Source organism: Narcine bancroftii, chromosome 14, assembly GCF_036971445.1.
Source record: "Narcine bancroftii isolate sNarBan1 chromosome 14, sNarBan1.hap1, whole genome shotgun sequence".
NCBI lineage: Eukaryota > Metazoa > Chordata > Chondrichthyes > Torpediniformes > Narcinidae > Narcine > Narcine bancroftii.
The window spans coordinates 6,811,212-6,836,027 of NC_091482.1; the positions used below are offsets into that span (position 1 = coordinate 6,811,212).

The 24,816-nt window shown below is 48.4% G+C and overlaps 1 protein-coding gene across 2 annotated transcripts in view; it reads left to right on the top strand.

The window, feature by feature from the left end:
- nxn (nucleoredoxin) overlaps positions 1 to 24,816 on the top strand; it is a 90,886-nt gene that overhangs the window by 58,533 nt on the left and 7,537 nt on the right. Inside the window, exons 5-8 of one of the 2 annotated variants that reach the window (XM_069910959.1) lie at positions 1,963 to 2,069; positions 8,604 to 8,783; positions 9,365 to 9,486; positions 15,403 to 15,472. In XM_069910959.1, the coding sequence (XP_069767060.1) occupies positions 1,963 to 2,069; positions 8,604 to 8,783; positions 9,365 to 9,486; positions 15,403 to 15,472 (479 nt within the window). The remainder of the gene's footprint in view (positions 1 to 1,962; positions 2,070 to 8,603; positions 8,784 to 9,364; positions 9,487 to 15,402; positions 15,473 to 24,816) is intronic. The other variant, XM_069910958.1, reaches the window with a different exon arrangement.

Here is a 24,816-nt window from a genome sequence, read left to right on the forward strand (position 1 = left end):
CCTCAACTATAGCAAATATAAATTGTATCTATATATGTTTTTTTTTTAATTTATTGTGGGGTCCCTTTTTGTGGGACCCTCGTTCATGGTAAATCCGGCACTGGAAAAAACTCTGCGGTTCCCCCTTCCCTCGGTGGCCAAACATGTGCTCATTTTGCTTAATGGTTAATGCAGGCCTGGTCTGTGCACGTGCGACAGGCCGTCCGTAATCTTTGGGTGAAACCAAGCCCGAGTGTCGAGTTAGCTGTTGGCACTTCTCCAGGAACAGAGACCGTAATTCTTCCGCTGATATTTATGAGCAGTGACTCTAATTATAAACATTGCTTTGTCCCTGTCCAGGATCAGATCGAGATGACGTGGCTGCTGCTTTGTTAGACAAAGATCAGCTCATTACGTACCAGGTCACGGCTCGCTCCCTCTACAATCCCAAATCACAGGGATTTTTAGGAGTGTGGCTTCCTCTTCCCAGCTGGGCCAGATGTTAGAAGCAAGAGCAGCAAATTCCTTTTACCCTTTCCTTCACTAGGCATGCTGGTAACTGGAGTAAAACACAAAAGTCTGTGGACACAGTGACTGAAGTAAAAACATGATGCTGGAGAAACTCAGCAGTCAAGCAGTGGACTTTATGTAGCAAAGGTAAAGACACATAACCAATGTTTCAGGCTTCAGCTTCATCATACATTGAAGGGCTCAGGCCCCAAACATTGGTTATGTACCTATCTTTGCCATATAAAGTGTGCGGTTTGACCAGCTGAGTTTCTCCAGCATTGTGGTTTTTACTTCGTCTGCAGAATTTTGTGAGTTACTCTTGAGTAACTTGCCCCTCTGGTGCCCTATTTATGTGCTCTATTTTCAAAGTCCCTTACTAGAGGGAAAAAGGTGTATCTGCCCATAGGCCTCTAAGCTGAGGGAAAAAGGTGTATCTGCCCATAGGCCTCTAAGCTGAAGCAAATCAGATGGTTCACGGTTTTGTTCCACCCTTCACCCTGCCAGCCAAACAGCCTCTGACTCTCTCTCTCTCACCTCTCCCTTTAACTTTTCTCTCTCTTTAACCCCCCAACACTCTCTCTCTCTCTAACCCCTTTCTCTCTAGCTCCCCTCGCTCTCTAACCCCTCTCTCTCCCTCCTACCTCTCTAACTTCTCTCTCTCTCTAACTTTCTTTCTCTCTCTTTTTCTTTCTGTCTCCCCCCCCCCCCCCCCTTCCTGGGAGACCTGCTATTCTATGAGTGAAGGTCCTGCCCCTCCATAGAACTGCACAAGACAGCAGCACAGAATCAGACTGTCTATCCCATAAAGTCTGTGCCGAACTATTATTCAGCTTTCCCCTACAGACCTGCACCCAGACCATATCCCTCCCCTCCATCTACATGTCCATATTTATCTCAAATGTTAAAATCGAGCCCAGATTAGCCACTTTGGCTGGCAGCTCAGTACATGACGCACTCCCACTGCTCTCTATGTGAAGAAGTTCCCCATAATGTTGCCTTTAAATATTTCCTCTTTCACTCTTAACTTGCGTCCTCTATTCTGTATTACCGAACCTCAGTGAAGAAAGCATTTATTCTTTCCACACCCCTTATAATTTTTTTTAAATTTAGAGACACAGCACAGTAACAGGCCCTTCTGGCCCACAAGCCCATGTGACCAAATAACCTACCAACCCTGAACATTGGAGGAAACTGGAGCACTTGGAGGAAACCCACAGGGAGAATGTACGGACTCCTTAACAGACTGGGCTGGATTCGAACCCGGGTGCCTGGCGCTGCATAGCATTGTACTAACCGCTACACTACTGTGCCGTGTTCTTCCACATTGTCCCCTTAAATTTCTTCCACCGACACCCTGCATGATGCCCCCTATGGATGGTGAATACTGCAATACTCAGCCTCAAACCCTCCCTCGCCCATGCCCAGCTTAGAAACAGAACCCTGCTTCTCTCAATGAACTCCCTCCCTCCACAGGTCGGAGGACTCCTACAAACAGTATTTCAGTGAGATGCCTTGGACAGCTGTACCGTACTCTGATGAAGCCAGGAGATCTCGGCTCAACCGACATTACAGCATACAAGGTAGGCGCCTTCGCTGTCGGCATGGGAATCCTTCTTGTCTCTCCTCTCACAGACCACAAAACATCAATGGCATCAACTGAGCTTTCTACCACAAAACAGCAGTTTGCAGACTTCTGTGAAAATCCCAGCGTCTGGGGTTAAATGACTCCAGAAAGGCATTGGGACTTCTGTTTTAAATCTGTTCAGTGAGTTACTTCTGAGTCTGCCCAGACACTTGTTGGGGGTGGTGGGGTGGGGTGGGGAATGACCAGGGAAGGTCGTCCAACTTGATGTGGTTAGTGTGATGCTATCGCAGCGCCAGTGACCCGGGTCTGTAAGGAGTTTGTACATTCTCCCTGTGTCTTTGTGGGTTTCCTTTGGGTGCCACGGTTTTGTTCCACCCTTCAAAAATGTATCGGGGTTCTAGATTAATTGGTGTATTTGGGTCTCACTGAAGGCTTCGGCTCTATCCCGAGTGGACGTGGGTTGTTGTTGACAGTGCCTCATTGGCTCCTGCGCTGCTCAGAATTCTCTGTCCTGGTGCAGTTAAGTCCCTGCTAGGAAAAGAGAGCGTGTTGGGAAGCAGCGAGGGGAGAGTGGGGCCCTCTGACGAGCACTTGTGGAGGACTCCTGCACAACTTTGGCAGTGACACCCTGTCGAATCTCAGCTCCAAGCAAAATAATCCCCTGATGCCATCCTGAGCAGATGTCAGTGTCAATTCTCCATGACTCGATGTTGCTAACAATGTTGACCCTGCTGTCATTGATGCTGGTAGGACTTCGCTGTGAGCCAATTCGCTGCAGCCCATGTCCTACGTCACCATAGTTCAAGTTCAAGTTTATACATGCCCTCTGGTGTTTGCTGATCCTGCCCTGGGAAACAGGTCCTGGCTGTCCATCCTATCTATGCCTCTCATAATCTCTATTAAGTCTCCTCTCATCAGGGTTTAGTGCTTTTTTTTAAACGAATATATGGGCCGGCACAACATCGAGGGCCGGAGGGCCTGTACTGTGCTGTAGTGTTCCATACACAACCCGACGAAACAGCATTTCTCTGGACCACTGTGCCCCCACAGACACAGCGCATAAAAAACGCACTTATACAAAACCCAAAAGAAATATTTTGGAATGATTTACTTGCTTCATTTTTGGAACCCAAGGTCACTTTCACACGGGCTGCATTTCCGCTGAAAGAAAAGGGGGAGGTTTTCCGCGGTGAACGCTGACACTAATTTTCATAAAATTTGGAGTCTCTTAGGGAGTATTTTTATACTCATTAACATCTCTTTGTCTTGATTTTTGAAAGTTTTCACTTACATACATGGTTTTTCCTTCAGTTAGTAATGTTTTATAGATTCAGCAGAACTCTATTAATTTTATGTCAAAACATCCCAAGTATTTTTCGCTGGGGGGGAGGGGGTGAGAGTTCTTTGTTTTTTTCCCCCTTTTTTCTCATTCCAACAACATTGTACGGGGAAGGGGTATCTCGCTATTGTTTTAATTTTGGAAATGTACTTTTGTTCTTCATACTTGGTGACCTCGTATACAATGTGTGGTTGTTCTATAAAACTCGATAAAAAGATTCAAAGAGAGAAAGGGGGGCTGGCAGAGGCCAGTGGGCTGATTGGCCTCCCGTCACATAGAACGTCCTCTGATTCATGAGCTCTCTGTGGTACCTGACCACGCTGTGCCACAGAGACTACCTGGCCCACCCACACCCCCTTTCATTTCCAATGCCATTTTGCATTGTAAGCCCATCTCCTCTCCCTCACCTCCTTTAACTAAACCTCCCAGTTGCTCTCAGGAGTAAAGAAGCCATTTGTAATGTTTATTTTCCAAAGCTTGAGTACATTTGATCTTCGGCGCTGGGAGTGCGTGTGAACTCTGGAGGATTTATTACAACACACACGGTTCCAGTGCATGACAGAGCATGTGTTGGGCCATTGAAGCAGAGCTGCTGCTCAGAAGGTTCTCGGGAGACCCCTGACCAGTCCTTTTTAAAGATTTAAATGTTATTGAATTCCTTTAAAAAGATTCCCCAAACCCTTGAGTCAGTGTTAATGTAAATCATCAAGCTACAAAACATAAACTTATCATAAAATAGAAACAAACATGGCAGCAAGAAATATCAATATAGTCCCCTAATAACAGAAAATTGTTCTTTTTATTTGAAATTAGACATACAGCACAGTGTGCCTTTCAGCCCACAAGCCCGCATCGCCCAATTACAACCAATTAACCTTCAGACACCACCCACTCCCGTATATTTTTGAACGGTGGTAGGAGGTGGGAGTCCCGGGGAAAACTCATGCAGTCACTGGGAGAACGAACAAACTCCTTACTTTCAGTGCAGGATTCGAACCCCAGATCCATCTCTGGCACTGTAACGGCGTTGTGTTAACTGCTACGCTAACCATGCTGCCCACCTACACTAACCATGACACACCTACACTAACTGTGATGCCCACCTATGCTAACTGTGACACCCACCTACACTAACCGTGACGCCCACCTACGCTAATCGTGACGCCCACCTACGCTAACCATGACACACCTACACTAACTGCGATGCCCACCTACACTAACCGTGACGCCCACCTATGCTAACCGTGACGCCCACCTACGCTAACCATGACACACCTACACTAACCATGATGCCCACCTATACTAACCGTGATGCCCACCTACACTAACCGTGACGCCCACCTATGCTAACCGTGACGCCCACCTACGCTAACCATGACACACCTAGACTAACCATGATGCCCACCTATACTAACCGTGATGCCCACCTACACTAACCATGACACACCTACACTAACTGCGATGCCCATCTATGTTAACCGTGATGCCCATCTATGTTAACCGTGATGCCCATCTATGTTAACCGTGACGCCCACCTATGCTAACCGTGACGCCCACCTACGCTAACCATGACACACCTACACTAACCATGATGCCCACCTATACTAACCGTGATGCCCACCTACACTAACCGTGACGCCCACCTATGCTAACCGTGACGCCCACCTACGCTAACCATGACACACCTAGACTAACCATGATGCCCACCTATACTAACCGTGATGCCCACCTACACTAACCATGACACACCTACACTAACTGCGATGCCCATCTATGTTAACCGTGATGCCCATCTATGTTAACCGTGATGCCCATCTATGTTAACCGTGATGCCCATCTATGTTAACCGTGATGCCCATCTATGTTAACCGTGATGCCCATCTATGTTAACCGTGATGCCCATCTATGTTAACCGTGATGCCCATCTATGTTAACCGTGATGCCCATCTATGTTAACCGTGATGCCCATCTATGTTAACCGTGATGCCCATCTATGTTAACCGTGATGCCCATCTATGTTAACCGTGATGCCCATCTATGTTAACCGTGATGCCCATCTATGTTAACCGTGATGCCCACCTATGTTAACCGTGATGCCCACCTATGTTAACCGTGATGCCCACCTATGTTAACCGTGATGCCCACCTATGCTAACCGTGATGCCCACCTATGCTAACCGTGATGCCCACCTATGTTAACCGTGATGCCCATCTATGTTAACCGTGATGCCCATCTATGTTAACCGTGATGCCCATCTATGTTAACCGTGATGCCCATCTATGTTAACCGTGATGCCCATCTATGTTAACCGTGATGCCCATCTATGCTAACCGTGATGCCCATCTATGCTAACCGTGATGCCCATCTATGTTAACCGTGATGCCCATCTATGTTAACCGTGATGCCCATCTATGTTAACCGTGATGCCCATCTATGTTAACCGTGATGCCCATCTATGTTAACCGTGATGCCCATCTATGTTAACCGTGATGCCCACCTTTGTTAACCGTGATGCCCACCTATGTTAACCGTGATGCCCACCTATGTTAACCGTGATGCCCACCTATGTTAACCGTGATGCCCACCTATGCTAACCGTGATGCCCACCTATGCTAACCGTGATGCCCACCTATGTTAACCGTGATGCCCATCTATGTTAACCGTGATGCCCATCTATGTTAACCGTGATGCCCATCTATGTTAACCGTGATGCCCATCTATGTTAACCGTGATGCCCATCTATGTTAACCGTGATGCCCATCTATGTTAACCGTGATGCCCATCTATGCTAACCGTGATGCCCATCTATGTTAACCGTGATGCCCATCTATGTTAACCGTGATGCCCACCTATACTAACCGTGATGCCCACAGTTCTATTCTGCTTTCACTGAACAGAGCTTGACTGGATTTAACTGTCCAGATTTTGTTTTTAGCCTGACATTGAAACACCTCTGGGCAAGATACTGCCTGCAGTCGGTTTGCCCCGACTAACTGTAGAACTCATGGGGCGTTGATCCATGGGGTTAGATTCCTGACACACATGCGATTGACCCCTTCATCTCCCCACCCCCCAGAACAAATTCTGCTGTTAGCAAACAGGGAGAAGCTGGGGGAGGACCAATGCGTCAGGCACCATCTGTGGAGATAAATGTCTTATCAGCATTTTGGGGTGAGACCCTTAGTCAAGATGAGATTTATTTTAAAAATTGACATTTCTGGTGCGGCACGGACAGTGCAACGCTGTTACAGTGCCAGCAACCCGGGTTCGAATCCCGTGCTGTCTGTAAGGAGTTCTTACGTTCTCCTCGTGTCTGCATGCGTTTCCTCTGGGAGCTATGGTTTCCTCCCACGTTCTACAGATGTGGGCCACTAGTGCCTGTAAACATGAGTCTCTAAATTAAAAATTAGATGACGTGTAAAGGGGGAAAGAAGCTGGGGGAGGGTTCCAAAGGTGATAGGAAGGAAGGGGTGAGAGGCAGGGAAAGGATGAGAGCAGAAAAGGTAGAGAGAGGAATGAATGAAAAAAATCTGCAGATGCTGGGATCAAGTGCAATACACAAATGCTTTGAAGATCCTTCCCCTGGACATTTAGAAGATCCTTCCCCTGGATGTTTTGAAGATCCTTACCCTGGGCAGTTGGAAGATCCTTCCCCTGGACATTTAGAAGATCCTTCCCCTGGACAGTTAGAAGATCCTTCCCCTGGACAGTTAGAAGATCCTTCCCCTGGATGTTTTGAAGATCCTTACCCTGGGCAGTTGGAAGATCCTTCCCCTGGACATTTAGAAGATCCTTCCCCTGGACAGTTAGAAGATCCTTCCCCTGGACATTTAGAAGATCCTTCCCCTGGACAGTTAGAAGATCCTTCCCCTGGACAGTTAGAAGATCCTTCCCCTAAACAGTTAGAAGATCCTTCCCCTGGATGCCACGTGACCCGCTGAGTTTCTCCGCTACATTTGTGTATTGCAAAGAGAAAGGAAGATGAGGAGCAGGTGAGGTAGGGCGTCTCCTAAAATGGAATGGGTATGCCTGCTTGTAATTGAGGATGTCAGCGGGACTGAATGTTGGAGGCTGAGGTTAAAATGCAGCTGTTGCTGTGCTGCCTGTGATAGACCGAGGCTGGGTTACTGCGGGGTCTCCAGCAGATGCACCCGTAGCTGAGGGAGCGAAGTGGTGTGGATTCCTATTGGCCTAACCGCTGACTGACGGACGTTGGTGGGGGGGCTGGTGGAGGAGCATTTTGCTCCCACATTGCCTGCACAGGAGGCAGCCTTTTCCAATGGAGAGCCAGCAGGGCTTTCCAGGGCATTGAAACAGACCGCTCAGCCCATCTTTGTATTTACCCTTCACAGACAGAGTGTTCACAGAGCTGCCCGTGACCTGAGTTGGAACCTGACCTCGGGGGACGTTCCATATGCATCTGATTTATTGATGAGTAGTTTAATTTAAGGAGAAGGAGGAGTAATGGTCTTATGATAGAGAATAAGTTACAGTCAGGTCAAGATAATTGTCATTTGATTGCACAAGTACAACCTGACGGAACAACATTCTCCGGTCCTCGGTGCAAAACACGCAGACACACAACCAGACATAACACATGTACAGATAAACAATACACATGCAGGACAAGTATTTCATCTCTATTGTTTTGAGCACGAGCAGTTCCTTCAGTCGTTCAGCATTCTCATTGCCTGTGGGAAGAAGCTGTTCCTCAGCCTGGTGGTGCTGGCTCCGATCCTCCTGGATCTGTTCCCTGATGGGAACAGCTGGAAGATGCTGTGTGCGGGGTGGAAGGCATCCTCGATGATTTTGCGCGCTTTTGTTACAGGGTACAAGGGAAGAATGAAATTGATAGAATTGCTCTGAGACCCAGAACAGACTTGATGGGCTGAATGTCCTCATTCTATATTGTGAGAAAAATGTGTACAGTACTCCCTCGGCTGGATTATATTTGATGCAGTGAAGCCAATAATAAACTCCGATTGAATCATCTCAGGGCACTTTTGTTGCAATCAAACCTTCATATTTCATTGCAAGAAATGTCTTGGTTCCCCCTGAATCTGTGGCATTAAGGTTCACAATACATGTTCAGACCAGACAATTACAGCAGAGGTGATTCACTGGAGCTGTAATGTTGCTGAAGTTGTACACAGAGGCCAAGTGATCACTGATGTTTTATTTTAAATGCAGGCATTCCAACCCTGATTATCCTGGACCAGGAGGGCAAGGTCATCACTCTGCAGGGAAGGGTGGCAGTGGTCAACGACATGGACTGTAAAGAGTTTCCCTGGCATCCCAAACCTGTGCTGGAACTCACAGAGTCCAACGCCATGCAGCTGAACGAGGGGCCCTGCCTGGTTCTGTTTGTGGGTAAGGCATCGATCTCCTGCTCGAGAACTGAGTTTGAATCTGTGCATGTGTGTGCATGTGTACATGTGTAAATGTGGGTCTGTATCTACAAGTATAAGTATCTGCTGTGTGTGTGTCTGTGTACGTGTAAGTATCTGTGTGTTGCAAGTATCACCTTTGTGTGTGTATATATGTGTGTGAGAAGATGTGTCTGTGTTTATGATGCTTTGTGTATCTGTGTGTACGCGTGTATGCAGCGTTTCCTGAGTATATGTGGAGACTGTGGAAATGTGCATATTGTAAACAAGTGTATACAAATTGCCTGTATGTGAGAGTGATTGTGTCTGCATATAGAGTATCTGTGTAAAAAGAACTGAATTGTGCATTGTCATATGTAACGAGATGCAGTGAAAAGATTGGCGTGCAATCCAGGCAAGTCAATCCATACTTGTACAGTCACTCCTGCAATAATAAAAGTGTATATGTGGGTGTGTGGGGCTGGGGGTGCGTGTGTATGCGTGGGGGGGAGGTGGTGAGGGTATACGTGTGCTTGTTTGACTTCAGCCTGTCGGTGACTGTTCCCAATTTAACTTTCCCTTGAGATTCGGAGGAGGAAGAACTGGAGCCAGCAAAACAACTGATCCAACCAATCGCAGAAAAAATTCTCTCAGAGCACAAAGAGAAGGAGGAGAGCCCCCCACTGTTGTTCTTTGTGGCAGGAGAGGTAGGTGAATAAGCGTGAACGTACCCCTGCAATCCCATGGCTCTCTGCTCCAGTAACGTTCCTACGATCCGGCTCCCTCCGCACTTCAATTGCGCTGGTCTGGGTGATATTCCGAACGTCTGGTTGCTCCTCCTGCTATTAGCCAGACAGGCTTTTATTTCGAGCCACAAGCAATCTGCTGGCGGGTCACTGCGGCTCAGTGCAAGAGAATGAACAGTCACCATTTCAGGCTGGAACCTAATGGCAGTCAGGAGAGGGCCAGTGCAATGAGGAGAGGGCAGGAGGGGTTGGGCAGGTGCTGGTAAGGGATTGGTGAAGCAGGGAGGGCTGAAGGATGATGGACAGGTGGGAGACCGAGGGAGGGAGAGGCAAGAGGAGGGGCTCAGGTGGAAGGTGGGTCACACAGGGTGGTTTGGGATGATCTGTGGGGATGAAGGCTCTACCCTCCACCTGACCCCTTCCTCTTGCTTCGCCCTTCCTTTGTTTGACACCTGCCAGTCTTCGCCCTTCCTTTGTTTGACACCTGCCAGTCAACTGCCTCTACTCATCATCCCTCACCTCTCCCCGGTCTAATGGTCCCTGTCCAACCTCTCTGCAGAAAGAATCCTAAAACATTGTCGGCCACAGAACTCAAGGAGAGAGAGAGAGAGTGTGTGTGGGTATGCATTGTGTCTTCGCATCTGTTTATCTGTGTGTGTGTGTGTGTGTGTGTGTGTGTGTGTGTGTGGTGGGGGGGAGGGTGACTTGGTTGCAAGGTGACCATGGTATCATCTCTGCAGGCCTGTCCCTGCAATGCCCAAGGACATGGTACATTTTTTAAGGGTGGGAGGAAACCGGAGCACCCGAAGTAAACCCACGCAGACACGGGGAGAACGTGCAGACTCTTCACAGACAGTGCATGATTTGAACCCAGGTTGCTGGCCATGTAACAGCGTCATGTTAGGTGTTCTGCCCTGGTTTCCTCTCCTGTCCCAAAGACATGCAGGTCAGTGGGCTAATTGGAAGTTGTAAATTCTTCCTAGTCTGTAGAAACAGGGGCGGGGGGGGGGGGGGGGGGGGAGGGGGTGTAGTTTGGGAATGATGGGAATGTAGAGAGAATTAAAGAGGCTCTGTGTGATTGGGTGGCTGACAATTAGAAGGGCCTGTTTCTGTGGTTATCTCTCTCTGTCACTCTAAGAGGGCAGCTGCATTGATAACATGGCTTTGATGGCTGACATAACCCTTTCCTTCAGCTCGCAAGCTTTGGTCCAATGCTTGTAAAACCTCACCTAAAATGCAAGGGGGCTGCAATGAAACCGAAAGCAGGTAAAGCTGTGGAAAAATGGCTCTGCCTTGTTTCCGAATGGCAGTAATTTTCCCAAGCCTGTGGGCATCGGCGCTAGCGGAGGGGAACATGTTGTGTGCTTGTTAAAAGACGTTTTTTTTTCTTCCACCCACTAAGTAACGCTGGTGTCTGCCGGCTCCTGCTGTGAACCAGGTGCTGTCCCTTGGCAGCTGCCAGCTGTTCCGCAGGGAGCGAGGCTGGGATCCATTCCCCCCCCCCCCCCAACTCCCGCACTGCCAAGATGTGGGGGATGGGGTGGGGAGAGGGCCCAGCTTGAGACGCAATCGCAGAGCCTTGTGTTTTGACTTTTAAAAGCATTTAAACATTTCCCAGGAGCGTAAGGGAAATGAAATTAAGTTGAAAGATACACAAGGCCTCCCATGCAAGGGCTGCCAGAAATTCAGGCACATGCCCACATGTGCACGGGCAAAAATACAACTAAAAGTCAGTTAAATCATCACCAGTTTTCCTGCTTATCGTTTATTTGTTCCTGATTTCAGTATGCATATTCTCCAGGTTAAAACTCCGGTTCAGCAACTCCTGAGGTCAATAGTACAGTTTTTAACTAAGATCTGAAAAAAACTGATCTGAGCACTAATCTGCAGGGAATTAACTTCCTATTGCATTTTTTGTGATCTCAGTTAACAATATTTTCAATTATAACCATATAGCTGGTCAAACGGTGTCCGTAACTTCTTCAGGGGAGATATCCCTCGAGACATAAAATGAACTGATCGGGGGTGATATCTGTGGTCCATCACCAGGCAGATGCCCAGGGTGGGGTCTGTAGAAGTGAGCCAGACCTGGGTTCATCAGCTGCAGGTGGGGAGGGCAGCGGGAGTTAGTGGTGCCCCCATTCCTTGCCTGCTGCAGTGTGGGAGGCTGCGATACCTTCTCCGCTCAGATGACTGGTAGAGGCAGAATCACGCAGACCTTGGGTGTTAACCCCCAACCCTGATGCATGAACTGGAGCCTGGCGGTCTGACGCTGCCACTCTGGAGAAGCGTCCTCTCCCTCCTCTTGGACCACGTCCGGCTACAATCCGTGCTCACTGCCAGAAAGTGAGGTCCCGCACATGGCTGCCTGGCTTAGTGGGGAGGAATGGCAGCTACCACGGACACCAGAGGATATCAGGCCAGCCTGATCACCGCTGAGTCTGGGTACCTGCTGAGGGAATTGTGCATTGGAGAAGGAGAAGCTGGAACATGCGTGGGTGAGGGAAACCGACACCCTCACAAACTTGGGCAGCACGTCTAGCTCAGCATTACTAACGTGCCAGAAATCCAGGTTTGAATCCGGTGTAAGGAGTCTGTACCTCCTCCCTGTTGCTGCATGGGTTTCTCTCAGATACTTGGGTGTCTTCCAAAGACGTGAGGGGTCGGTAAATTAATTGGTCACATGGGCGCAGACTGGTGGGCCAGAAGGGCCTGCCACCTTGCGGTATCTCGGAATTAAAGTAGTGCGTGCATGTTTGCTACACAAGCATTACGTTCGTGACTGCAGTTCTTGAATCCCACCGCCTTCCTTTACCCAAGGCTTCAGGTACTGAAGGAAGGAACAGTTAGTGCAGGGCCAGCCACCCAGGTTCGAATCCGGTGCTGTCTGTAAGGAGTTTGTACGTTCTCCCCATGTCTGCGTGGATTTCCCCTGGGTGCTCCATTTCCTCCCACCCTCCAAAGATCTACAGGGTCGGTAGGTTAATTGGTCACAGGGCTACATTTGGATGGCATGGGCCAGAGGGTCTGTACATTTTAATTATTTTTTTAAACGGGTAGATCAGGTGCACAGATGGTGTCATAGCAAGTTTAATGCTCCTTTTATTATCACGTAATAAATCAATGAAAATGTAACACACATACTTTAACTGCCTGCCGAAAGGCAGACAAAGAGTTGCCATAAGTATTGCCCCTGACAGAACAAGAAAGAAAAGCAAAAGAGAATCCCTTCAGAGTCACTGAGTGTCCATGGATTCGCTTCTGGCTACACAGACTCCTGATCTGGAGCAACCAAGCTCCAGATCCAAACCAGAGTTTGGTGATCTTGCATCTGATGGAAATAATTCCTGGTACCAAGTGGTCACTGCGTCTGGAATGGCTGATGTTTCCCAGGCACTCGTGTCTGCCACTGTCCAAACTGAGCCTGAAAGCTTTGAGCGTTAATTGGAAGCATTCCCTTAACATGAGAACATACTCAACCTTAAACTAGAAACAGACCTTGCGCTAAACCATCAGAAGCAAGACTGGGCGGAAAGTTAGAAGGTAATAATTCTCTTTAAACCTGTTGGGATCAGGAATGTGACTGGATTCACCTTTCCACTGATGTGAGTGAACCTTTGATCTCCTGTCAGCGATCAGCGGCCAGGTTCGCTCACACGGCCATAATACACAAAAGTGCTGGAGAAACTCAGCAGCTCATGCAGCATCCATAAAGGGTGGCTGACATTTTGGGCCGGGACCCTTCGTCATGTTTCAGCAAAAACAGACAAGCTCCTGAATAAAGACATGGGTGGGGGGGGGGTCACAATATCTTATACTCTGTCTTGCCACTATGACCAGATGGCATTAATATCAAATTCTACAATTTCTGTTCACCCTTTCCCCATCCCTCCCTTTCCCTCAACACTCCATCTCCTTCCTCTAGCTACCCACTGCCCTCCCTCTCCATACAGAGATACCGCCCCATTACTTCCCAGCTTCTTCCACCCTCCCACCTATGACCTGTTGGTCTGTGCCCCTTCCTCTCCCCTCCCCTCTCCCCCTCCCGCTTTTTAATCAGATTCAGAATTCCGATTTATTGACAGATCACATACCGCCCCGAGATCCTTTCTCCTGCGGGCACGACAGAATTACCCCTTATTGGTAGTGCAGAAAAAAACTGTACTCAACATACATGTATAAACAAAGAAAGAAATGTAAACACACTGACTGTGCAATACAGAGAGAATAAAAAAAGAAAATCAATAAAGTGCACAAGTAAGAGTCCATAAATGAGCCCCTGATTGAGATTGTCATTGAGGAGTCTGATGGTGGAGGGGAAGCAGCCGTTCCTTAACCTGGTGGGTGCGAGTTTTGTGGCACCTTTTCTGATGGCAGCAGCGAGCACAGAGCATGTATTGGGTGGTGAGGATCCTTTATGATTCCTGCTGCTCTCCAACGGCAGCGTTCTCCGTAGATGTTCTCGATAGTGCGGAGGGCTTTGCCCGTGATGTCCTGAGGTGTGTCCACTTCCTTCTGCAGGGCTTAACGCTCAGGGGTATTCGTGACCCCACACCAGACAGTGTTGAAGCCGGTCAGTACACTTTCCACCACATCTCTGTAGAAAATTGACAGGGTTTGCCTACTTTTTACTTGTACCTGACGACGGGCTCAGGCCCAAAATGCCGGTTACCCCCTACTTTACTGAATGTCCTGTAACATTGGGTCCAGTTGTAGGGGTGGGAGACGGGCGCGGTGCCGAGGCTGAGATGCTGAAGTTTGGTGGTGAGTTTGCAAGAGACTGTGGTCTTGAAGCGTTTTATTGAATTGTTGATGGGTTTGCATTTTCTACTGCGGTTTCTTGTGTTTCCTCCATGTGTGACTGCACTGAGCTCACAGTGTAATCTAATTTAGTGATGAGCTGTCAGTGGAACGGGATGGTTTCAATATATTTCAGGATAACCAGTGCTGGAGAAGATTCCAGTGGAAGGATGCCCAGATGAATTTTCTGGAGCTCCTGAGATGAGTTTGTCGTCCTTGAATTTCAGCCAGGAGCACCTCGTCCAACTGGTTTTAATTCTTCTGCTGAGCTTGTGCTGATTGGCGACGGTTTGGGGAGCGCTGCTGCAGCGAGGATTTGGCATCTGTTACTGAGAAGACTCAACGTGGTGTGGGAGGCTGCTGGTGGCCCTCGGGTCAGAGTCACACCTTGAACCAGGCTTGGGAGAGGCCAAAAGCAGGGAAGGAACCCATGCAAGAAATCAGCTTTATTGTCCGAGTACACACTCGACATCACATACAGCCCTGAGATTCTTTTTCCAGTGGGCCAGGCAGAATTACCAATTATTGGTAGTGCAAACGAAAAACTTACTCAGGGTACAAGGAATGTAAACAAACTGACTGTACATTACAGAGTAAAAAATTAATGAAGTAAAAAGAGTCCTTAAATGAGTCCCTGATTGAGTTTGTCGTTGAGGAGTCTGATGGCGGAGGGCGTAGCAGCTGTTCCTGAACCTGATGGTGTGAATCTTGTGGCACTGAGGCCTCTTTCCTGATGGCAGCAGTGAGGACAGAGTATATGTTGGGTGGTGAGGATCCTTTAGGATCCTTTTTTGTCCCTGCTGCTCTCCGACTGCAGCGTTCCCCGTAGATGTTCTCGATATGGGGAGGGTTTTGCCCATGATGTCCTGGACTGTGTCCATGTCCTTCTGCAGGGCTTTACACTCAGGGGTATTGGTGACCCCACACCAGATCGTGATGCAGCCGGCCAGTACACTTTCCACCACACCTTTGTAGAAAATTGATAGGGTTTGCCTACTTTTTGCTTGTACCTGACAATGGGCCCAGGCCCAAAACGCCATTTACCCCCTACTTCACTGATTATGGTCTGTTCGACAGGAAGCCCGGGATCCAGTTGCAGGGGTGGGAGCCGGGCACGGTGCCGAGGCCGAGATCCCGAAATTTGGGGGTGAGTTTGTAAGAGACTATGGTCTTGAAGCGTTTTATTGAATTGCTGATGGGTTTGCATTTTCTACTGCAGTTTCTTGTGTTTCCTCCATGTGTGACTGCACTGAGCTCACAGTGTAATCTAATTTAGTGATGAGCTGTCAGTGGAACGGAATGGTTTCAATATATTTCAGGATAACCAGTGCTGGAGAAGATTCCAGTGGAAGGATGCCCAGATGAATTTTCTGGAGCTCCTGAGATGAGTTTGTCGTCCTTGAATTTCAGCCAGGAGCACCTCGTCCAACTGGTTTTAATTCTTCTACTGAGCTTGTGCTAATTGGCGACGATTTGGGGAGCGCTGCTGCAGCGAGGATTCGGCATCTGTTACTGAGAAGGCTCAACGTGGTGTGGGAGGCTGTTGGTGGCCCTCGGGTCAGAGTCACACCTTGAACCAGGCTTGGGAGAGGCCAAAAGCAGGGAAGGAACCCATGCAAGAAATCAGCTTTATTGTCCGACTACACACTCGCCATCACATACAGCCCTGAGATTCTTTTTTCAGCGGGCCAGGCAGAATTACCAATTATTGGTAGTGCAAACGAAAAACTTACTCAGGGTACACGTGTAAACAAATAAAGGAATGTAAACAAACTGACTGTACATTACAGAGTAAAAAATTAATGAAGTATGAGTCCCTGATTGAGTTTGTCGTTGAGGTGTCTGATAGTGGAGGGGGATCTCTGAACCTGGTCGCTCCTATACCTCTTTCCTGATGGCACCAGCCAGAACAGATCGTGTGCTGGGTGGTGTGGATCCTTGATGATCGCTGCTGCTCTCTGACGGCAGGGTTCCCTGCAGATGTTCTCGATGGTGGGGAGGGTTTTGTGTGTGATGCCCCTGGACTGCATCCATTATGTTTTGCAGGGGTTTTCGCTGGGGGGGGGCGGCATTGATGTTCCGATACGAGACCGTGATGCAGCTGGTTACACACTTTCTACCACACCTCTGTAGAAATTTGCTAGGGTTTCTGGTGTCAAACCAAACCTCCTCAAACTCCTGAGGAAATGGAGGCACTGACGGGCTTTCTTCACAATGCCATTGGTGTGTTGGGTCCAGGAAAGATCCTCTGAGATAGTGACACCCAAGAACTTAAATTTGCCATAAGTTGCCATCGGTGCTCCATGGTTAATAAGGGATTACTTAAGGTGGTATGTGAGTGGAAGGAAAAGGTGGAGAACCATTGCTTGAAAACTTTCTCCTCCATGTACCTGCCCAAATCTCTTCTAAAATTGCAATTATCCCCTACCTCTGCCACTTTCTCAGGCAGCTCGTTCCACTCACCCACCGCCCTCTGTGTGAAAATAATTGCCCCTTGGGTCTCCTACCCCTCTCACCTTTGACCCAGAACCTCTAGCTTTCGGCACTCCAGACCTAAATGCATCTGAAGAGGCTCCAATAGTTCAGTGGTTAGAACACTGGCCTTGTAAACAAGGGATCGTGAATTCATTCCTCGCTGGGCCTTCATTTCTGTGAGGGGTGCGGACAAAGTGGCAACTCTGTCTTCCTGACAGTGGGGAGAATTTAAAAATTTCATATATGTCGCATTCTAAATGTAGTATTACATTCCAATAATGGAGTCTTTAGCAGTTTTCAAACTTTTTCTTTCCACTCACATACCACTTTAAGTAATCCTTATGCCATCAGTCCTCTGTGATTAGTAAAGGATTGCTTAAGGTGGGATGTGGGTGGGAAGGGAAGGCTGAGAATCACTTCTGTAGACCCAATTGTTACTGAAATATTTTGCTTGAGAAAGATTGTCATTGGCCCATTTCCTTTGGAGTTATGAAACCATGCACATAATGAGTCAATCAGGTATGAATAAAACCACGGTTTTCAAACTTTTTCTTTCCACCCATAGACCACCTTAAGCAATCCCTTACCAATCACAGATCACCTATGGCATAGGGAATAATTAAAGTGGTATGTGAGTGGAAAGAAAAAGGTTGGGAACCACTGACCTAAAGGCTGAAGACTGGTTGGGTCTTATCATATTCAATTAACACCTTTTGTGGGACTGGACTCCTCTCTCTGCTGGTCTTCAGTCTTTTGCCTTTCTGTTCTTTAGTCATACCTTGAAGGGCTCCGGCCCAAACTGTTAGTTATATATCTACCTCCTATGGATGCTGTGAAACCGGCTGAGATCCTCCAGCATTTGTGTGTGTTTTTAGGCTTACAGGCCCGTGTCGCCTAAATACACCAATTAATCTGTTAATCCCATGGGAGGAAACCGGAGACACAGGAAGAGCACACAAACTCCTTGCAGACAGCCACAGATTCAAACACAGATTGCTGGCTCTGCGATAGCATCTCGCTAACCATGCCATCCAAAATCCCCTCTCAACTTCCTACACTCCAGGAGTATTTGATGGGTGGTATGGATAGGATGGGCCAAATGGCCTGCCTCTCTGCCACTTGACTCTTAACTGGGGCAGTAGAGGGGTTGAGGATCAGCCATGAATGATGGGGTTTGGGGGGATTAGAAGGGCTGAGTGCCCTGTTCCTGTTGGCTTGTGTTCTCATGCTGGCTATTTCAGAGATGATTTCATTATTCGCAGAAAGGTAGTGGACTCAGCAATCAAGCTTGACCGAAGCTCCGAGCCTGGGAAGTGGTAGTGGGTTCCGGCCGCTCATGGGATGGCCTGCAGAGCGTTCCAAAGAACCTCGGGAACAGCCCTGGGTCTCTTCCCCAGAGGGCCTGTGCTCCAATCCATTACCTCAGTCTGACATGAGCCAGACTGACTTGCCCCTAACTCGAAGGCTGCTGTAAACACGAAGATCAAAGAGCAAAGATCGGAAATGAGCTGCGAGTGTGATGGATATGGCGAGTGACAGTCACTGCAAGCTACAGTGCATTAAATACATCCTGCACCTGGCTAATTGGTCAGGGCCAGTGACAGCTTCAGACCCTCGCTGGCAAGTCGAGGCTTTCCATTCCCGTGGAAGTTTCTGCTTTATTCTGTGCTTCTCCTGTTGCTGAGGATTCCCAAGGCAATGGTCGTAGTCACTGAGTTTTACCACACTGTTAACAGGCCTTTCATCCCAATGTCCTCTGCCCAGCCCGTTCCGCACACCCACTGCCCCCCTCACTTTCCCCTCATGATCGCCCAAATCCTGTTCAACCTTACCTATCTATGTACCTGAGATCTAGATTAGTGGTTCTCAACCTTTTTCTTTCCACTCACAGACCATCTTAAGTAATTTCTATGTCATTGGTGCTCTGTGATTAGTAAGGGATTGCTTAAGGTGGTGTGTGAGTGAAAATAAAAAGTTTGAAACAACTGTTTTAATTGTACCTCATTGACTTGTTACGTGCACGGTTTCATAACTCCAAAGGAAATGGGCCAATGACAATTTTTCTCAAGCAAAATATTTCAGTAACAATGGGGTCTAGAGCAGTGATTCTCAACCTTCCCTTCCCACTCACATCCCACCTTAAGCGATCCCTTTCTAGTCACAGAGCACCACGATTACTTAAAGTGGAATGTGTGGAAAGAAAAAGGTTGAGAACCACTGATCTTGATCATCCGAGGTTACCCCCTCCTTCAAAAAAAATTCTGCCCCCATGCCAATGTGTCTGTCCATGGCCTCGTGTGCTGCCAAACCAAGGCCACCCGTAAATTGGAGGAACAGCATCTAACATTCCTGACACAAAGAAGACAAAAGACAAAGATGCATCACCAACGTTTCAGGCTTGAGCCCTTCATCACATTTGATAAAATGTGGGCAGGCGCCCAGACAAAAGATTTCTGTTTCTCTTTGCTACGTAAAGTACACTATTTGATCTGCTGAGTTTCTCCACCATCGCTTTTTAAAAAATTTCAATCATTGTGTCTGCAGACACCTAACATCCAACTGTATTATCATTAATGTCGGCTTCTCCGGTTTCTGCTGGACCACTCCCCATTCTCCCTCCCTCCCCCCCTCCCCCATCCCTCTGTCTCCCCACCCCCTTCACAGAGCCACCCCCTTCCCTTGTTTGCTGCTGTGCCCTCCCTCCCTTAACCACCCATTAACTCCTGCCTGTGGGACTGTGCTCCTGCCCCTTCCCCACATCATTTTATTCAGATGCCTGCCTACATTTTGCCTATGAAGGACTCAGGCCTGAAATATTGGTTATGTAACTTTATCTTTGGCGAGTTTCTCCAGTGTCTTGTCTTTACTGTCTCTACCCCCCTCCGCATACCCACCACCTTCTGCGTGGTGAAGAAGGTGCCTCTCAGCTCCCTTCTAAATCTTCTCCCCTCACCTTCAACCAGATACTTCAACCCAGGGGTGGCCAACCTTTTAATTTAGACATACAGCACGGTAACAGGTCGTTTTGGCCCATGAGTCGTGCCGCCCAATTAACCTGGTATAGACTCGTGGGCCGAAATGGCCTGTTACTGTGCTGTATGTCTAAATTAAAAGGTTGACCAACCCTGTCGTAACCCTTTCCCCTCCGTTTATTGAATATCTTTTAAATGTTTGATTTGTCCTCGGGTCTACTTCCTCTGGAAGCTCGTTCCACATACCCACTGCCCTCTGTGGAGGCAGTTCCCTTCCACATCTTTCCCCTCTTTGCCTTAAATCTATGCTCTCTAGTTTTAGACTCTCTCTTCCCCCCCCCCCCCCACGGGAAAAGGCAAGGACTATTTACCTTTTCTAGGCCCCTCGTGATTTTATTACCCTCTCCTGTCAGCCTTTTATGCTGCAGGGAGAAAAGTCCCAGCCTATCCAAACTCCCTTCAAACTTGAAGCCCGCCAATCCCCGGAATGTTCTCGTCAATGGGAAGTTAATACAATACCCAGCAACTTGGCCGTCCTCATCTTGTGAGTGAGGCAGTGAGTCTGCACTTGTCAGAATGATGGATGATTCCCCTGCAGCTCATTTCTATTCCTTCTCTTTCAACCCTGCAAAGTAACGCCCAGGTCAGGTGAAGACGAGATCGCTTCCAGTTTCTGCGTACAAAGGGCTGCGGCTCCAGCAGGCCCGGTGGGGGGGGGGGTGGGGGGTGGTGTTGTTGTGTAACCGCCACGCCGTGACATCGTGATCCAGAAAGGTGACACTCAACAGGAGAGCGTGCAGGGACGAGCACCAGGAAGGTTAAAGGAGTGTTGGCCCAAGTGTCAAGGGCGGGGGGGGGGGGGGGGAATAGAAATAGGGAGGGTTGATGCAGAGATCTAGAGGAGGGGAAAATGTGTCTGGTAGTCAAGTTGTGTTTATTGTCATCAGATTGCGGAGTACAACCCGACGATACAGCGTTCTCCAGTCCTCGGTGCAAAACACGCAGACACACAACCTGATATAACACACGTACAGACAAACAATACCCATGCAGGACAAGTATTCATATATACAAATAAATAAATATTGTTTCAGAAATGTGAGAGTCTTGGATGGTTAGTGCGATCGGTCCCTTTGGTCGTTCAGCATTCTCGTTACCCGTGGGAAGAAGCTGTTCCTCAGCCTGGTGGTGCTGGCTCTGATACTCCTGTATCTCTTTCCTGACGGGAGCAGCTGAAAGATGTGGAGTTTAAGGGGTCCTCAATGCGGCCTTTTCAGACAACAATCCCAGTCGATCACATTGATAGTGGGAAGTGAGAATCCACTGATCCTCTCAGCCACTCGCGTACCCACACTGTGATGCGGTCAACCACCACCCTCTCGAAAGCGCTCCTATAGAAGGTTGACATAATGGTGGCCGGTCGCCTTGCCCGCTTCAGTCATCTACTGTTGTGCCTTCCCGACAAGTGAGGTCACTTCATTCTCTCCACTCTCTCCACAGCTAGTGGAGAGACTAGTGTCAAAGTAACAGCAAATAGCAGCTCACATAGCCCAAGCCTCACTGTGGAAGGACTCTGGACTGTGATCCTTCTCCACCGCACCCTTGCATTGGCTGCACCAAGCCTCGGGGCTTCACTCAGCACCTACCCCTGCAGTTGGCAGCATTCCCTCACCAACGTCTCCATGAGCTGAAAGACCAACAGATTTCAGGCAGAGGCCGCTCTCGCCGAGTTGATCTTCCAGCAGCTCTGGATGACTGTCTCTGCGTGCGTCCCTGGCAACAGCCGGTGAATCAGAGAGCCCGTCAGGCTGCTGCAGGGGATGAACTGTGACAAGGACCCTTGCGTATCCTTCTCCACACAATCCACAGTTCCTGGACCTGCATTAGGGATGGGATGTCCTCCTGCCATGAGAGTTCCTCAGTTCCCGGTTCTCTAAAAGGTGAAGGCTTATTTGAGCCCTCTGGAGTGGGATTTGAACCCATAGATTCTGTCTGGGAGGTGAGTGCCCGTCCCCCTGAGGCACAATTGAAAGAGGGTTGGCATGGGAGGACTTGAAATTTAAATGCAATGGGTCACAAGGTAACAGTCCCTTTTGGCCCACGAGCCCATGCTGTCCAATTGCACCCAATTGACTTACAACCTCGGTACGTTTCTTTGAAGGGTGGCGTAACAGTGAGGTGCTAGCCTTTATGCTCCCTGTGCCGACCTTTTGTAGCCCCTTGTTACCTGCTGCCTGTCTGTCGCTCCTTTTGATTCTTGTTTATTTTCCAGAACATTAACTCCCAGCTCTTCCAGGACGGGGAAGGGTTAATGACTGGAAATGCTCATACATAATCTGCCGTGGATTACTGGGACATGTTCCATCTCATTACATTTATAACGTTAACCATCTCGGAAATGGATTTGAGGTTATTTTCGAGTGAATTGCAATAGGAATCAGAATGTTGTAGCTTGCAACCAATGAAAGTATTTGACCTTAAATGTTTTCAGATGCTGACATTAATTTTGGTCTTGGACTGAGTCCTGATCCCACGCAGCCTCAGCTGTGATTCCAGGTCTGTTGGAAGATCTGTAAGGCTCTTAACTTGCTCTCTATTCTGTGGGCACCTTCCCTTCCATAGAACACTATGGCACAGAAAAAGCCCATCTAGTCTGTGCTGAACTGTTATTCTGCGTAGCCCCTCTGAACATAGCCCTCCATACCCCTCCCATCCATGTACCTGTCCAAATTTCTCTTAAATGTCAAAATTAAGCCCACATTCACCACCTCAGCTGGCAGCTCGTTCCACACTCCCACTACACTCTGTATGAAGAAATTCCCCCTAATGTTCCAATTAAACATGTTCCCTTTCACCTTTAACTCGTGTCCTTTAGATCTTGTCTTGCTTAACCTTGGTGGAAAATGCCTACCTACATTTACTCTGTCTATACCCCTCATAATTTTAAATACGTCTTATCAAATCTCCCCTCATTCTTCTGCACTCCAGGGAATAAAGTCCTAACCTATTTAACCTTTCCCTGAAACTCAATTCTTGAAGTCCAGGCAACATCCTCATAATCTTCTCTGCACTCTTTCTATCTTATTGATATTTTTACTGTAGTTCGATGACCAGAACTGCACACAATCCTCCAAATCTGGCCTCACCAATGTCTTATACAACTTCACCACCATGGGAGAATGAACGAGATGGCACCTTTCCCTTATCCTCTCTCCCCACTCACTACATCAACAACGACGCAAAGATGGCGGTGTTGGTGCAGACCCGCGGAGAGCAGGGAACAGAGATACAGCGTTCCCGCAATGTCCAACCAACCAGTCCAACAGCCCTCAGCTCCGTACTTAAAAATTCTGCGACCGCGGGGTCTGCACCCAAAATGGCGGCGCCTGTGATCGGCAGCAGCCACGGAGAGTGGGGGGGGGGTGGTGGGGTGTTGCAGACTCCGGGGAAGCAGAGGACTGGCACAGAGCACTAGAAAAACCCCCGTTTGAGAAGGAGACGACTAACGGGACAGTGATCATGATGGGGGACCAGTGAGAGGTTCTGCGGCTGAAGAGCACATAGGCTGCTGATGGCGCGAGAGAGAAACCCGCGTGGGCTGCGGGCTGCTGCCAATTGCAGTGGAGGGATTCACACTGCGGACTGCTCAAGACTGGCTGAAGGGATCAGATCTGGGATGCGAGAGGGGGTCCAAGGGCCCTGAAGGTCATCGTTTGGATCTGGAGCTTGGATTGGACTCTTTGCGGCTATGGGGGCTGCAGCATTGTTGGAGGTGAATCTACAGACCCTCGGTGACTCTGAGGGGGCCTCACTTTTTCTTCTCTCTCTCTGACTGTAAGAGGCGCTGATGGTGAATCTCTCTGCCTTATGGCAGATAACAACAGCTTTTGTTTTTATTACATGGCAATAAAGGAATCTTGCCACTGCAGCTTTTGGAAAAGTTAGGCTATTCGGTTCCTGGATCGTCCTGGGCGAATCCTTTCCCATCAAATCCTCGTGGCCTCGAAAAAAGCTCAACATCCCACCATCCATGGTGCTTTGAGCTCAGGAATTTCAAGGATTCATCCTTATGAAGCGTTGGCCTCTGTTGCAAGAAGGCTGGAATCCGAATGCTTTTCTATTTCCACCCTCATGCAGTCTGGGCCAATTTCCCAACCACTTACCCAATTACCTGCATGTCTATTTTCCCTACCTCATAAAGCAGCACAACCCAGATGTCCCTGCAAACATTTACGAGCTTCCTACCATTTAGCAATCATTTCACTTTCCTGCTCTCCCTACCAATCTTCCCAACGTCATTCCCTGTCCTTCCGCTCCTTCCCTTGCCCAAGATCCTCCTCCAACGTTCTGCCTCCCTGTCCTTGTAATGTGCTCCTTAATTTTCCTGCTGTTCCCAAGTCCCAGACTTCTCCAGTCATGGGAGGCTCCCTGCTTTATTCAGATAGTAGACGGGCAGGCTGTTAGATCACAGGCCCTGCCAAGCTCTGCAGATTTGATCAGGTGTGTATCAGCATTAGAGACCAGGAGATCCACCTCGAGTTTATTATCATCCCTATATGTACAACCCAATGAGACAGTATTTCTCTGGACTACAATGCTCACACACACACAATACACAGCACGTCATGATCACATCCATAAAGATATAATTCAAAATAAATATTTTGGGATGATTTACATGGTTATGTCAATCTCGCAGCCTGTGGGAAGAAACATTTTCCCACCCTGGCAGTCCCGATGTTGATGCTCCTTCCTGATGGTAGTGAGTCGAAGATACAGTGTGCTGGATTGAAAGAGTCCTCAATGAGCCCTTTTAAGCGGTGCTCCTGGTGAAAGTCATCCGTAGAGGAAAGGAAGACCCCAGTGATCTTCCCAGCCATTTCGATGATCCTCTGTATTGACTTCCGGTTCGATGCTTTGCATCTACTGTCCCACACAATATTCCCGCCACACAGGACAATCTCAGTTGTGCAGTCAGGTTTGGGGTCAGTAAACTGCACGAGTTTAAATCAATTAGCTTGATCAATCTGGAATAAAATATCAG